The following is a 13,483-nucleotide window of genomic DNA, read 5'->3' as shown; positions in this document are numbered from 1 at the left end:
TGTCACATGCATCCCAGATCTTTAATCTTCTAAGCAAGCATACTGTATCATGGATCGTTCAAGAATGCAAACACATGTTGAGAGGCAAATTACAAGGAAATTCCTTGAAACTTAGCGATATTGAGATTTAAGTAATAACTGATGCAACAGTTAATATGTGTTTCTCATCTTTGCCTTCTCCTGGTGTGCAAAGTTCCATAACTCATTCCACTTAGACAAGGTGCAGAGGGCATACATGATCTGATGGAGATGAACTGATGGTGCTAAAGTATAAGAAACGCAATCGAACAGTGAGATCAATTACTTTTCCAGATGAGGATTTAACATTCACAAATAAGTATCATCAATCTTCGTTAAATTCATCAAGAATTTATTGTGTGGTTGCAGAGTAAAGAGTGCAAGCATTTGTGCGTTGTAACTAGAAACTCTTCAACTAAAAAAAACTACTAATAGAAAAGAGGCATGCATTAATAATGTTTAAAAATAAGAAAATACATAACAGGAGCATCGTTTACAAAAATCAAAGAACATGACAACATTTAGAATTTTGGCATTAAATAAAACCACCTGCACCAAATCGCATCCAAATAACACATCATATGATGTCAAAGAGGTATCAAACCTGGGATTATATGTGGGCATGGTGGCAATTATAGTCGTTCGTTGGAAAGTAATGTATGGAATGTTGAATTGCAGAACCAACTAAATGGCATTTTCCATTTGCAAAGACACAGTCACTTGATGAGTAAAACAGTTGATCCATGGGGATTTACTTGGCAAACAAAATTCAATACTCAACACGTTAATGCAATTATCAGGATTTTTTTATTCATAAAATAGAAACTTGAGAGATGCGAAGATTTAAATGTGCTGAATTCGAAATTGTTTCCTTGCTTAATCCAGGAAGCTTACGAGGTTTATCACCAAGAAAATTATGGGGAAACTGATTCTTCAGTCTTCAAATGCTTCAGAAATAGTTCGTGGCGTAGAACTGCTTCAAAAAATCAGATATGCCTTTGTCTTTCTCCGCTGTTTCTTGTATGAGCCCTCCACGTCCAACAACATATTGCCCGATCAGATGGTGCCGCTGCTTGTAATGGGAAACTACGTTGCTAAGTTCTTCTGTTGCCTTGAGAAGAAGCAAATCAATAACCTGTGTAGAAGATAAACCATTTAGTCAGAATACAGAGAAATAAAAGAACACAAATAACACAGCAGTGTTCTCCGTATGTGGGTGTTTCTTTCCATTGGCTAGCGTTGCATTTGTTCTTACAGTGGCAATATATGCCATGTAGTTTGCTTGAGGAGTTTTTTATTAAAAAAAAAAACTACGCCATTAGGGAACACAAATTTTCATTAATAGACAAAAAGACTATGAGTAGGGATGCAAACGAATTCAGCCGGTTCACGAGCTATTCGAACCAACTCGAAAAAAACTACGCCATTAGGGAATACATATTCGATTTGTATTTGAAATTATCGAATTCGAGCCGAACATGAACATGATTTTTTCGACCCAAATTCGAACCCATAATATTTCGTTCAATTGTTCACGTGCCACTCGTGAGCCGAACTCGAATCGAATTCTAATTATTTTTATACAATTTTAACTTAAGTATATTCAAATTAAGGTTCAAATAATCCGAATCGAATTTGAATTTAAGTCATTTCGAATTATAGTTCGAATATGCTCGAATCAAGATTCGAACAATTCGAATTAAACTTAAGCTCGAGCCAAAATTATTTGTATTTTCGAGCTTTGAATCAAGCTTCGAATATCATATATATTTTTCGAGCTCGAACTCGAATATCAATATTTCCATATTTGATTCGTTTGCACCCCCACAGGATCAGCTAAAAAAAATGAAAAGGTAACAACTAACAATACATTTTACTTCCATAAGACACTCTATGCACCTGAATTCACCTTAAGTACCCCAGAAAAAAAAAACTGGAAATCTGGACCTTTGAAGAAACATAATCACCAATCAATAATTTATAATCCAATTAGATTGTTCGATACAAGGGTGACAACAACTAACTTGGCATCCTAATTGACGGAGTTAAAGATGGAGATCAAGTTAAGGCCATGGAAGAAAAAGAGCATCCCACTCTAGATGTTGTTGACGATCCATTATGCATCAATGGAGGCCCAATTACAAGGGCTGCCTTAAAAGATGAAGGAAGCACTTAATGTGCTAATTGAAGATGTCAAGGCCAAAGCTACAATTGAAGAAGGTTGGACCAATAGCAAGTCATGTGACTTAATCAACCTAATTCAAACCTTAGATGAGCTTAATTAGTCACTTAAATCTCATGTCTATGTAATAGGGATATGTTTGGTATGTAGACTCAATTTCTACCTTTATTTGGGTTGTAATGGTGTCATAAGCTCAAAATAGCTAAATAGTCTACATAGGCCTTTACTAAATGGGCTTCCTTTTGGCCTTTTAGGTTACCCTATAGCTATAAATAAAGAGGTGGCGGTCACACATGTATCTTTTGGCTTGTTTCAATCTAAAGCATGATGCGGCTCTAACTTGTTGGTTCTTCATTAAACTAGAACTTATGAAGGCATCCCCTTATGACATCCAAAGACTTATCAACCTCCATCCCAAAGTTGTGGCGTATTCCATCTTCTATACCAAAGTTCATGTTTTCCTAAGCATTAGGTCAAGATTCTTCGCATCCATCTTATCGGTTTAAAATTTCATTTTCCTTCTTTCTTTCTTCAATTTGTTGTAGGTTCTTAAGATATCTTCTCCTTGGATTCACATCAATTGGTATTAGAGCTTTGGTCTTTCCAAATCAATTTGATTATCTGTAGGGTTGTAAACAAACCGAGCCGAGCTTTGGGGTGTTCAAGCTTGTTTGATAAGGTAACCAAGCCCAGTCGAGCCGAGCTTAAAATGAAGCAAGCTTTTGAAATGAGTGTTCAAGCTTGGCTTGGTTTATTTTTTATGAGCTTGAGCTTGTTTGAAGCTTGACTTGAGCTTGGTTCGTTTAGATGTTATCAAGCTCTCGATTCAAGATTGGTTTGAGCTTGGTTCGTTTAAATGTTATCAAGCTCTCAATTCAAACTTGTTTGATTGTTTGAAACTTTTAGTTATTTGATTGATTATTGAGCTTGATAATTTAAATTTATTTATTTATTTTATTATTTATTTAGCATATTGAAAAGAGTTTTATTAATGAATATGGTTCGTGAACATTGTTCATGAACGTCGTTCACGAACATTGTTCACGAACGTTGTTTACGAACGTTAACGAGTTGAACATATATGTGTTCAAGCTTGTTTGTTTAATTAATTTTATGTATATTGAATGAACATAAACAAGCTCTTACCAAACTGAACACCAAGCTTGTTCACGAACGCTTGGTTCATGAACGCTTGGTAAGTCTTGTTGACAAGCTTGTTCCAAACCAAACTTATCTTTATCTTTTTGTGATTGAATCTCTATCTATTTTGTTCATTTTTTTTATGCTTAGCAAGTCTTGTTTGCTTTGTTGAAAAAAAAAATCTGAAATTTTACATAAATAAATCGAAAAAATGAGAAAAAAAAGAAGTAATAGAAATGAAGCAACAAAGGGGGTTGTAGAAATAGACTGTTATTTCTATACTTACATTTTCTTTACTACCCTTTATCTTTCGATTTCACATTTTCTATAAAATTTTGCCTAGATTTAATTCTGATAAATTTCCTTTCTGCTCTTATTTCAAGTATCTTTATCTTTCAATTTCGCATTCTCATAAATTTTACCTAGATTTAATTATGTCACCGGCCTAGATTAAGTTCCTACAAATTTCCTTTCGGCTTTCATTTCAAGTATCTTTATCTTTCAATTCCGCATTCTCATAAGTTTTGCCTAGATTCAAATCTGGCACGCCTAGATTCAATTTTGACAAAATTCACTATCAATTCTGTAATTTGCATTCTTCTTCAATTCCTATCTTTTATCCTAATACCCTTGGGAATTTTCAATTAGTCAACGAACGCTTACAAGGAATTGCCTCAATTCTAAGTTCTTTAAAGAGCTAATCTTAGTGAGTTAAGTGATTCAATGGCAACAGATTGTTTTAATGGCAACAAGTGGCGAGGAAGCAAAACATAGAGAATCACTTAATCAACGTGCCTTGTGATAACACTTGAAATGCATAGAAATCAGATTTATTCAAATCCTCGATAGATTAGAGAGATAAGATGATGTAATTACTAGATTGCAAAATAGCCAAGTTGGTAGAATTCCTACACAAAAGTGCTAGGCAATATAACCGTGATGACAATGTTGATAATGAAGGCGTTTCTGAGGACATTGATAATAGAGCTTCAAGTGGAAGATCTGGTCATGCTAGAATTGCTGGTACAAGAGGAAGGATGAATGATTATGTTGATAGAAACTTGAAAAATATCAAGATAAAGATTCCTTCATTTCTGGCAAAAGTGATCTAGACATATATTTGGAGTGGAAAAAGAAATTGGAATTAATATTTGATTGTCACAATTACTCTAACGAGAAGGTAAAACTTGCTACGATTGAGTTTATTAATTGTGTTATTGTTTGGTGGGATCAAATTATTCTATGCAGGAGAAGAAACCAAGAGACTTGTTGACACTCAAGAGGAAATGATATCTATTATGAGCAAGAGGTCCATTCCATCACATTACTATCGAGATTTGTACCAATGACTACAAAGTCTAACCCAAGGGTCCAATACTATGGAGGAATACCACAAAGAGATGGAGATTGTCATGATTCGAACCAACGTGGAGGAGGACGCACGATTTTTACAAGGTTTGAATACAGAAATTGCAAATGTAGTGGGGTTGCAACATTATGTGGAGCTTGAAGATATGGTGCGTATGTCTATGAAAGTTGAAAGGCAACTAAAAAGGAAGTGTTCAATCAAGCATGAGCAAAGTTCTAATTCATCCACTTGAAAATCTAGCTAAAACAAAAGAGATGATAAAGTTGCATCAAAGAGTAAGACAGAGTTTTCTAAGAATAAAGATGCAAGTTCTACTTTGGTCAAACGTAAAGAACCTATCCAATCTTTGAGAAATAGAGATATTAAATGTTTTAAGTGCTTGGGAAAGGTCCAAACAAAAGAATTATGATTTTGAAAGAAAATGATAATATTGAGACTCAGCGAGTCTGAAGATGATAGCACCTTACCACCATTGATGGAAAGTGATGTAAAAGAATATCCCGTTGAAGGTGAAGCCCTTGTCACTAGGTGTGCTCTAAGTGTGCAAGGAAGAAAATGAAGAACAGACAACATATTTCATACCTATTGTCACATCAAAGACAAGGTATGTAGTATGATTATAGATGGGGAAGTTGCACTAATGTAGCTAGTATTATCTTGGTTGAGAAATTATGTTTACCTACCACAAAGGATCCTAGACCTTATAAACTACAATGGTTAAATTATTGTAGGGAAGTTAAGGTCAATAAGCAAAGTGTTGGTTTCATTTTCCATTGGTAGGTATCATGATGAGGTTCTTTGTGATGTAGTGTCAATGCATGCAAGTCATTTGCTTTTAGGTAAACCATGGCAATTTGATAGGAAGGTCATGCATGAAGGGTTAAAAATAAGTATTGATAAACTTGTAACTCTTGTACCATTAACTCCTAAGCAAGTATATGGAGATCAATTGAGAATCAGAAATGAGAGTGCAAAAAGAAATGATTGTGAGAGAAAAGAGAATGAGAAAAGGAAAGAGAATGGAAAAGAAAAGGAGTGTGAGAAAAGACAAAGTGAGGATGAGAGGAGTGGAAAAAAGAATGAAAAAGAAATTTAAGAGCAAGAGAGAAAAAAAGGAAGGCTTTTATACAAAAGAAAGAGAGATTAAGATAGTTTTTTTATTCTCAACGGCTTTTTTTCCTTTAATAATTTTACCGATGATTGTACTTATGTACAAAGAGCCTTATTTCAACACTAACAATTTTAACCCTACTTTGTCTAGTATTGTTAGATCTTTTTTGCACGAATTGAATGATGTATTAGGTTCCTGATGAACTGCCACCACTTAGGGGAATAAAGCACCAGATTGATTTCATCCTAGGAGCAACAATTCCTAATCGGCTGACCTATAGAAGCAATCCCACAGAGATAAAGGAGCTTCAAAAGCAAGTTAAAGAGTTGATGAGAAAAGGATATGTTTGAGAAAGTTTAAGTCCTTCTGTAGTTCCTTTTTTGCTTGTACCTAAGAGGGATGGAACTTGGAAAATGTGCGTTGATTGTAGAGTTATCAACAAAATTACGGTAAAGTATCATCATCCTATTCCTATATTAGATGATATGCTAGATGAACTACATGATTCTTGCATTTTCTCTAAAATTGGTTTGAAGTCTGGTTATCATCAAATTCGCATGCGTGAGAGAGATGAATGGAAAACTGCTTTTAAGACAAAGTATGGTTTGCATTCTTATATTAGGAACTTTGTTATAGTATATTTTGATGACATCTTGATTTATAGCAAAAATTTTGATGAGCATCTCAATCATTTACAAAAAATTCTACTTGTTTCATGAAATGAAAAGTTGTATACTAACCTTCAAAAATATTCTTTTTGCACTAGTCAGATTGAGTTTCTTGGTTATATTGTTAGTGCTAAGGGAATAGTAGTTGATGAAGAGAAGGTTAAGGTATTCGTGAATGGCCAACACCGAAAACGATATCTAAGGTTCGTAGCTTTCACAGGTTGGCAAGTTTCTATAGAAGGTTTGCTAAGAATTTTAATACTTTAGCTACACCCTTGACTGAAGTTGTTAAATGAATGTTGGCTTTCGTTGGGATAGTGAACAAGATTTAGCTTTCAACTTACTTAAGGAGAAGCTAAATTCTGCACCATTACTTACATTGCCTAACTTTGCTAAAACTTTTGAAATTGAGTGTGATTCATCAGGAATAGGTATTGGAGTTGTGCTAATACAAGAAGGTCGACCCCATACTTATTTTAGTGAGAAACTCAACAGAATAACGTTGAACTATCCAACTTATGACAAGGAAATGTATGCATTGGTGAAGGCTTTAGAAACTTGGCAACATTACTTGTAGCCCAAAGAGTTTGTCATTCACACTGATCATGGATCGTTGAAGTATTTAAAGAGACAAAGTAAGTTGAATAGACGTTATGCAAAATGGGTGGAGTTTACTGAATCATTTCCTTATATGATCAAGTGTAAACGAGTTATGGAAAATACTATTGCACTCTTGAAGGTATACCTTGATCTCTACTTTGAACACTCGATTGTTAGGATTTGAATACATTAAAGATCGATATTCTAATGATCTTGACTTTGGAAATGTGTTTGAGAAATGTGTTTGAAGTTTGTGAACATGTTGCATTTGGGAAGTTTTATACGCATGAGGGATTTCTTTTTAGGGTGAATAGGTTGTGTCAAATTGTTCATTAAGAGAACTATTAGTCCAAGAGGCACATGATGGGAGACCAATGGGACATTTTGGAGTAAGATAAACTCTAGAAGTTTTGGTTGACCATTTCTTTTGGCCTCACATGAAACGAAATGCAGAAGTTTTGTGAGAAACGTATCACATGTAGGCAAACAAAATCTAAATCTTTACCTCATGGATTATATACACCTTTACCAATTCTTAGTGGACCTTACGTTGATATTTCCATTGACTTTGTTGTAGGATTACCAAGGTAAAATGAGGAAGTGGACAATTTTTTAAAATGACTCATTTTATTCCTGGTTAGAAAACATATGATACTAATCATATTGTTGATCTATTCTTTAGGGAGACCGTGCGGCTTTCAGGAGTGCCGAGAAGCATAGTTTCAGATTGTGATGCAAAGTTCCTAAACTACTTTTGGAAGACATTGTGGGAAAAGTTGGGCACATAGTTTTTGTTTTCTACAACATGTCATCAACAAACTCATAGACAAACTGAGGTAGTAAATCGAACTTTGTCTACTTTATTACGAACCATCATTCAAAAGAATTTAAAAGGTTAGGAAGATTGTTTACCACATGTTGAATTTACTTATAATAGATGTGTGCATTCTACTACTAATTTTTCATCTTTTGAAGTGGTATATGGGTTCAACCCTTTAACTCCTTTGGATTTGCCAACTTTGCCTATCTTTGAGCGTGCTAGTTTAGATGGGGCAAGAAAAACTAAGTTTGTGAGGCAAATACATGAGAAATTTTGGTTGCAAATTGAAAAGAGGACCGAACAATATGCTACGCAAGCCAACAATGGACGAAAGAGAGTGATCTTTGAACCCGGAGATTGGGTTTGGGTTCATATGAGAAAGGATAGATTCCCTGCTAAACGTCGTACTAAGTTGCATCCACGAGGAGATGGACATTTCAAGTCATTGCTCGAATCAATGATAATGCATACAAGCTTGACTTAGTGAGTATAATGTGAGTACTACATTTAATGTTTTTTTATCTTTCTCCCTTTCATGTAGGTGATCAAGATTCGAGGACGAATCCTTTGGAGAAGAGGGGGAATGATGGAGTTAAAGATGGAGATCAAGTTAAGGCCATGAAAGAAAAGGAGCATCCCACATTAGATATTGTTGACGATCTATTATGCATCAATGGAGGCCCAATTACAGGGGCTAAGGATAAAAAGATGAAGGAAGCACTTAATGTGCTAATTGAAGATGTGAAGGTTAAAACTACAATTGAAGAAAGTTTGACCAAGAGCAAGTCATGTGACTTAGTCAACCTAATTCAAGTCTTAGATGAGCTTAATTAGTCACTTAAGTCTCATATCTATATGGTAGGGATATGTTTGGTATGTAGGCTCAATTTAGGCTCAATTTCTACCTTTATTTGGATTGTAATAGTTCCATAAGCTCAAATTGACTAAATAGTCTATAGGCCTTTACTAAATGGACTTCCTTTTGGCCTTTTAGAGTTTTTAGGTCACCTTATAGCTATAAATAAAGGGGATAGCGGCCACACATGTATCTTTTGGCTTGTTTCAATCTAAAGAATGGTGAGGCTCTCACTTGTTGGTTCTTCATTGAACTAGAACTTATCAAGGCATCCCCTTGTGGCATTCAAAGACTTATCAACCTTCATCCCAAGGTTGTGGCATCCTCCATCTTGATAAGCGCAAGAACTTATCAACCATTTCTTCCATCTTCTTCCTAACTTATCAACCTCCATCCCAACCTTTTCATCCATCTTATCAATTTAGACTTTCCTTCTTTCTTTCTTCAATTTGTTGTGGGTTCTTGAGATATCTTCTCCTTTGGTTCACATCACTAATCTAGCATGAAGCGTGTTTAAACAAATTTAGTCAAAGTTGAAATTGTTGTAGACTTTGGCATGAATTTTTCAAGCTAAACTGTATACTCTCTTGTCCAATACCTCACAATTTAGTTGATGTAAATGGCAAATCAACCAGCTAGCAATCAAAAAAGCCCATGCCTGTTTTCCCTTTTTATTTACTCTTTCTCAATCTCCCTCAATGGACATCAATCACTTGTCTCCACAGCATCTGCAACTTCCCCACCTCTCCAGCATTGCACTCAATTCGACATTGCTCCGAATTCCACAACTTTAGATGGAAGCTCCCTCCCACTACACAATCCATGCTCTTACAAGTCATTATCATCTCTCTAAGCATGCTATGGAACTAACTCTATTCTCTATGACTTTTCCTCCAGCCTCTTGTGGTCATCTTCAAAGAAGAAACGTCAAATCTAAAATGCAGAAAACCAACCTCTATCATGCTTCCGTACCAAATCCTCATTTCCAGAGTTCGTTTTCTAGAGCTTCACATCCTGCTCTCCCTTGGTCTTCAGTGGTGGAGCTAGAATTGATTCTCCAAGCAGGACACAAAAAACGCTAAAAAATTTCAACACATAATTCAAAACTCAACACTGCATATACAGTCCTAGAGTTAAACTATAAGTAAAAATACCAAAAAGGTAACTTAGAATTTGTAGATATACAATATACAACAACCAACTTTGAATCTTTGTATTTTAAAAAGTGTTATAATTTTTTTCATTGTTAATGTTGTTAATGGCATATCTTCTGCACAGTGGTCAAAATTACAATCCAAGTCCTTGAACATGCCAAATGATGTGGGTTGACTCACACTGGCTGATGACTAAGAATTGGACCAAGTTTACGATGGATAAAAATCTGGGAGATAATCTTGGTGGTTAAGCTTGAGGACATGAGTTCTCAAGAGTTGCCTCTTAAGAGTTCCCATGCTAAGTGCATGAAACTTAAACCTTGAAGCCTTTGCCTACATGTCATTACACAATACGATACAAAGACCTCAAATCATTTAAAATCTTAGACTTCAATTGCTTGAATCTTAGATGATACTCAGTCTATGATACAAGACTGAAGCATGGAAAGTCCCTAGACAAACTTTCAAAAGACTAATTCTAATATTGTGTTGTCATTATCAGAGACATTAGAAGCCACTTAGCATCGTGATGTTCAAATCACACAGTAACCATAGGGAAAGAAGTTGAAGTTGAACCAAAATTCTATAAACTTTGGCATTGGACAAGATGTTGACCATTTAGTCAAATGCCAATGAAGGTGATACTAATACAACCTTGATGGTCAAATATCATCTGCCTCAATATTATGGTTTAAAAAATTCCTTGAACGTGAATCAATTGAGAATTATGCATAGTAAATTAGATAGATCCAACTATAAGTTGGGAAAATAATTGCATTATCCAGTGAATATTGTAAATATAATAACCAAAGCACAGACATGAGGTATCCCATGTTCTTACTCATCCATCTTGAGTGGTTTATAGCAAGTTATTGCAAGAAAATTTATTACCAAACTAGTTCACATTAATCTAATTTATCGAGATGTGCTACCTCACAAATGAATCTTTTGACCTATATAGTGGTTGTTGAGTTTTTTACACCTCACATTTCAGTGCCAAAACTTCCATTTGCAACATTGTGATCTCTTTTAATTACATTTTATTTATCTAATGTTCCATACATGACTAGTTGATCATAAATATACCATCAGAAAACCTCAAAATGACTAGTTAAAACCTCAAAATTGTACTTTTAGATTTTACAATACGTCACCAGATCAATATGTGTTTGTCCACTAAAAAATAAGCAATTCCAATGACCCAAAAAAAAAAAGATATTGTTATGTTCAAAGCTTGTGCAAGTGAGAGAATAACCAAATGGGGGGAAAGACGGCGAAAATACATATTGATATCAAACAATCGAACAAAAAAAGGAAAAGATAGACGAAGAGTACCTTGTGGTTTGTGATGTGAGCGTTCTTGCGTATCTCCGCGGAGATGGTGGAGCGAATCTGGGAGGTGGTTACGAGGTCGTCAAGATTGTAGATCTCCATGATGGTGGGGAGGGATCGGCAGGCAGTCTTGAAGAAGTTGATCGTACGCTTGCGCGCTTCCTCCATGCTGGCCGAGTTGGGAGGAACCTTAACCATCTTCAACGCCGCATGCGCCATGACCCTCCTGCACTCTCTTCTCCAGCACACGAACCCTCTAGCAACAAGCGCAGCCCCCTCTTCACCTTGTCGGTCTATAGATTTCACCCCTTCTGTACCTGTAGCTCTCTCCTAGGGAATCTAAAGCCCTATGGCCCATCTAACAATATGTTGAAGCCCAATTCCAAAAAATGGGGCCAATAGCCCACATAATTTTTAGGATGAGCGGAGTATATGATTAAATTTAAATTTAAATTAAATTAAATTAATCAAATTAAATTTTTTAAAACTAAGATAACTAATTTTTAAAATAAAAATCAAATAAATTGAATAAAAATTGAATTAATTAAAATAATCAAATCATAAAGATTTAGCTAAATTATAGTCAATTTAACTAAATAAACAATAATTTTACCGTTAGTCACAAAGCAACACTTTATTCAATTTAACTGAATAAATTTTGAAAATTAAAATCGAATCAAATAAATTGATTTTTTTTTAAATTGAAATAACTAAACTGAATAATAGAGATCCAGATTTTGTTTTTTTAAAAAAAAACTAATGATATTCTTAATCCTTCAGTAAAATCGATCTCCATACCAAACACCTAAATATGACATCCCAAATTTAATCAGATTGAATTGTTGCCCTGCCATGAATATAACTTAGTATTGTAGCTTCTTTAAAAAAAAAAAAAACTAACAAAATTTTATTAACATAAAGGACTGCACTTTGCCCAATTCTAGCCACTGATTACAATCAAATGAACAACAATAACAACACGAAGAATTAATCGTCTTCCTTCAGCCAATCACCACCGCCACGAAGCTCAAGCCTAAGTAAATCCACATCCTTGCCACGGTCTCCTCTGCCCCAGACTCGGCCACAGCAGTCCCCGCCTGCGCCGGGTTGTCAAAGCTGGAAGGCACCGACGGGACGGCGCCGGCGCCGGCGCTCGTATCCGGCTTGCCCGGAGCGGGGGCTTCCGCCGGATGCTTGAGGCTCTCGGGCAGTCCCCGGCCGTGGGTGACGTTGATCTTGAAGTGCTGCCCGTGGCGGCACTGCCGGCCGTCGTAGTTGCCTGAGAAGAAATAGTTCACGCCCTCCTTCACCAGCGGCACCGCGATGCTCACCTTCGCCGTCGGCTGCCGTGACGACCACTCCGCCGTGTCGTCGGCCTCGGCGTCGTTGTAGTCGCAGCGCTTGTAGGTGGTCACGTTGTAAGTCTGCACGACCGAGTGGTTCTTGTCCGTGTTGAAAACTGCAAGCACATTTTCCTAAAAATCCGACCACGACGATGCGCACATTTTCCACGATTGGACGAAAAGGGAAGAAGTTCCATCGACTTACTGAGGAAATCTCCGAGGCTGAAGTTCTTCCCTGCGACCCACTTCTGGTAGTTCACATCAGGCTCCTCCAGCCTGTCGTACCAGCCCAGCGAGTCTCCCACCGTGTAGTTAACATACGCGTCGTTTCTTTCAGAAATAGCAAGGAAGACGAAGAGGAAAAGCGCCGGATAACAAACGGCATGATTGCTAAACGGAACAACTCTGCTCGATCTGCTGCTCCCTGTCATCTCTTTTCCTGCGAAGCGAGAGAAGGCATCGGGGACTGATCGTACTAGTTAAGGAACATAATCTCTGGTCGCCTTCCAAAGAGGGGCATACCTTGATCTAAACTACTCTTGTGCCACTCAAATGATATACGATTTACCCATTTGATTGTAGTAATTGACGACTCACTACTTCTGACAAATACTATGAAGATAGTCAACTCGATGATGTAGTCCTTAAATATTTAACCACTTTCCTTATTTACAAAGGTCAACTCTGAAAGAGTGGCACAGGTGTAAATAAGGGATGACCTGTGTCTCTCTTTGTGAGAGACAGTGTCGGTGGGCTTGATGCGCTGGACCATGTGAATGATCGCTGATTTGGCACCGTGACCCATGTGAAAGTGTGGAGGAATGTATCTTTTTCATATAAATTTTAAAATAAATTCATACAGTAAGCGTTAATGCACCATTTGTCCTTAT

The 13,483-nt window shown here is 36.4% G+C and overlaps 2 protein-coding genes across 2 annotated transcripts; both read right to left on the bottom strand.

Annotated features, from left to right (window-relative positions):
• Window positions 1-762: 762 nt before the first annotated feature.
• Window positions 763-11,567, bottom strand: LOC122028229 (NADH dehydrogenase [ubiquinone] 1 alpha subcomplex subunit 6-like). Its single transcript, XM_042587259.1, has 2 exons — window positions 11,254-11,567; window positions 763-1,153 (listed from the first exon to the last, which is right to left on the bottom strand). The coding sequence occupies exons 1-2, from the start codon at window positions 11,467-11,469 to the stop codon at window positions 968-970; spliced, it is 402 nt and encodes a 133-aa protein (XP_042443193.1). The 5' UTR covers window positions 11,470-11,567; the 3' UTR covers window positions 763-967.
• Window positions 11,568-12,098: 531 nt separating this feature from the next.
• Window positions 12,099-13,081, bottom strand: LOC122027460 (blue copper protein-like). Its single transcript, XM_042586439.1, has 2 exons — window positions 12,799-13,081; window positions 12,099-12,709 (listed from the first exon to the last, which is right to left on the bottom strand). The coding sequence occupies exons 1-2, from the start codon at window positions 13,022-13,024 to the stop codon at window positions 12,252-12,254; spliced, it is 684 nt and encodes a 227-aa protein (XP_042442373.1). The 5' UTR covers window positions 13,025-13,081; the 3' UTR covers window positions 12,099-12,251.
• Window positions 13,082-13,483: the final 402 nt, after the last annotated feature.

Source organism: Zingiber officinale, chromosome 10A (assembly GCF_018446385.1).
Source record: "Zingiber officinale cultivar Zhangliang chromosome 10A, Zo_v1.1, whole genome shotgun sequence".
Classification (NCBI taxonomy): domain Eukaryota; kingdom Viridiplantae; phylum Streptophyta; class Magnoliopsida; order Zingiberales; family Zingiberaceae; genus Zingiber; species Zingiber officinale.
This window is presented reverse-complemented; position numbering and strand designations above follow the sequence as displayed.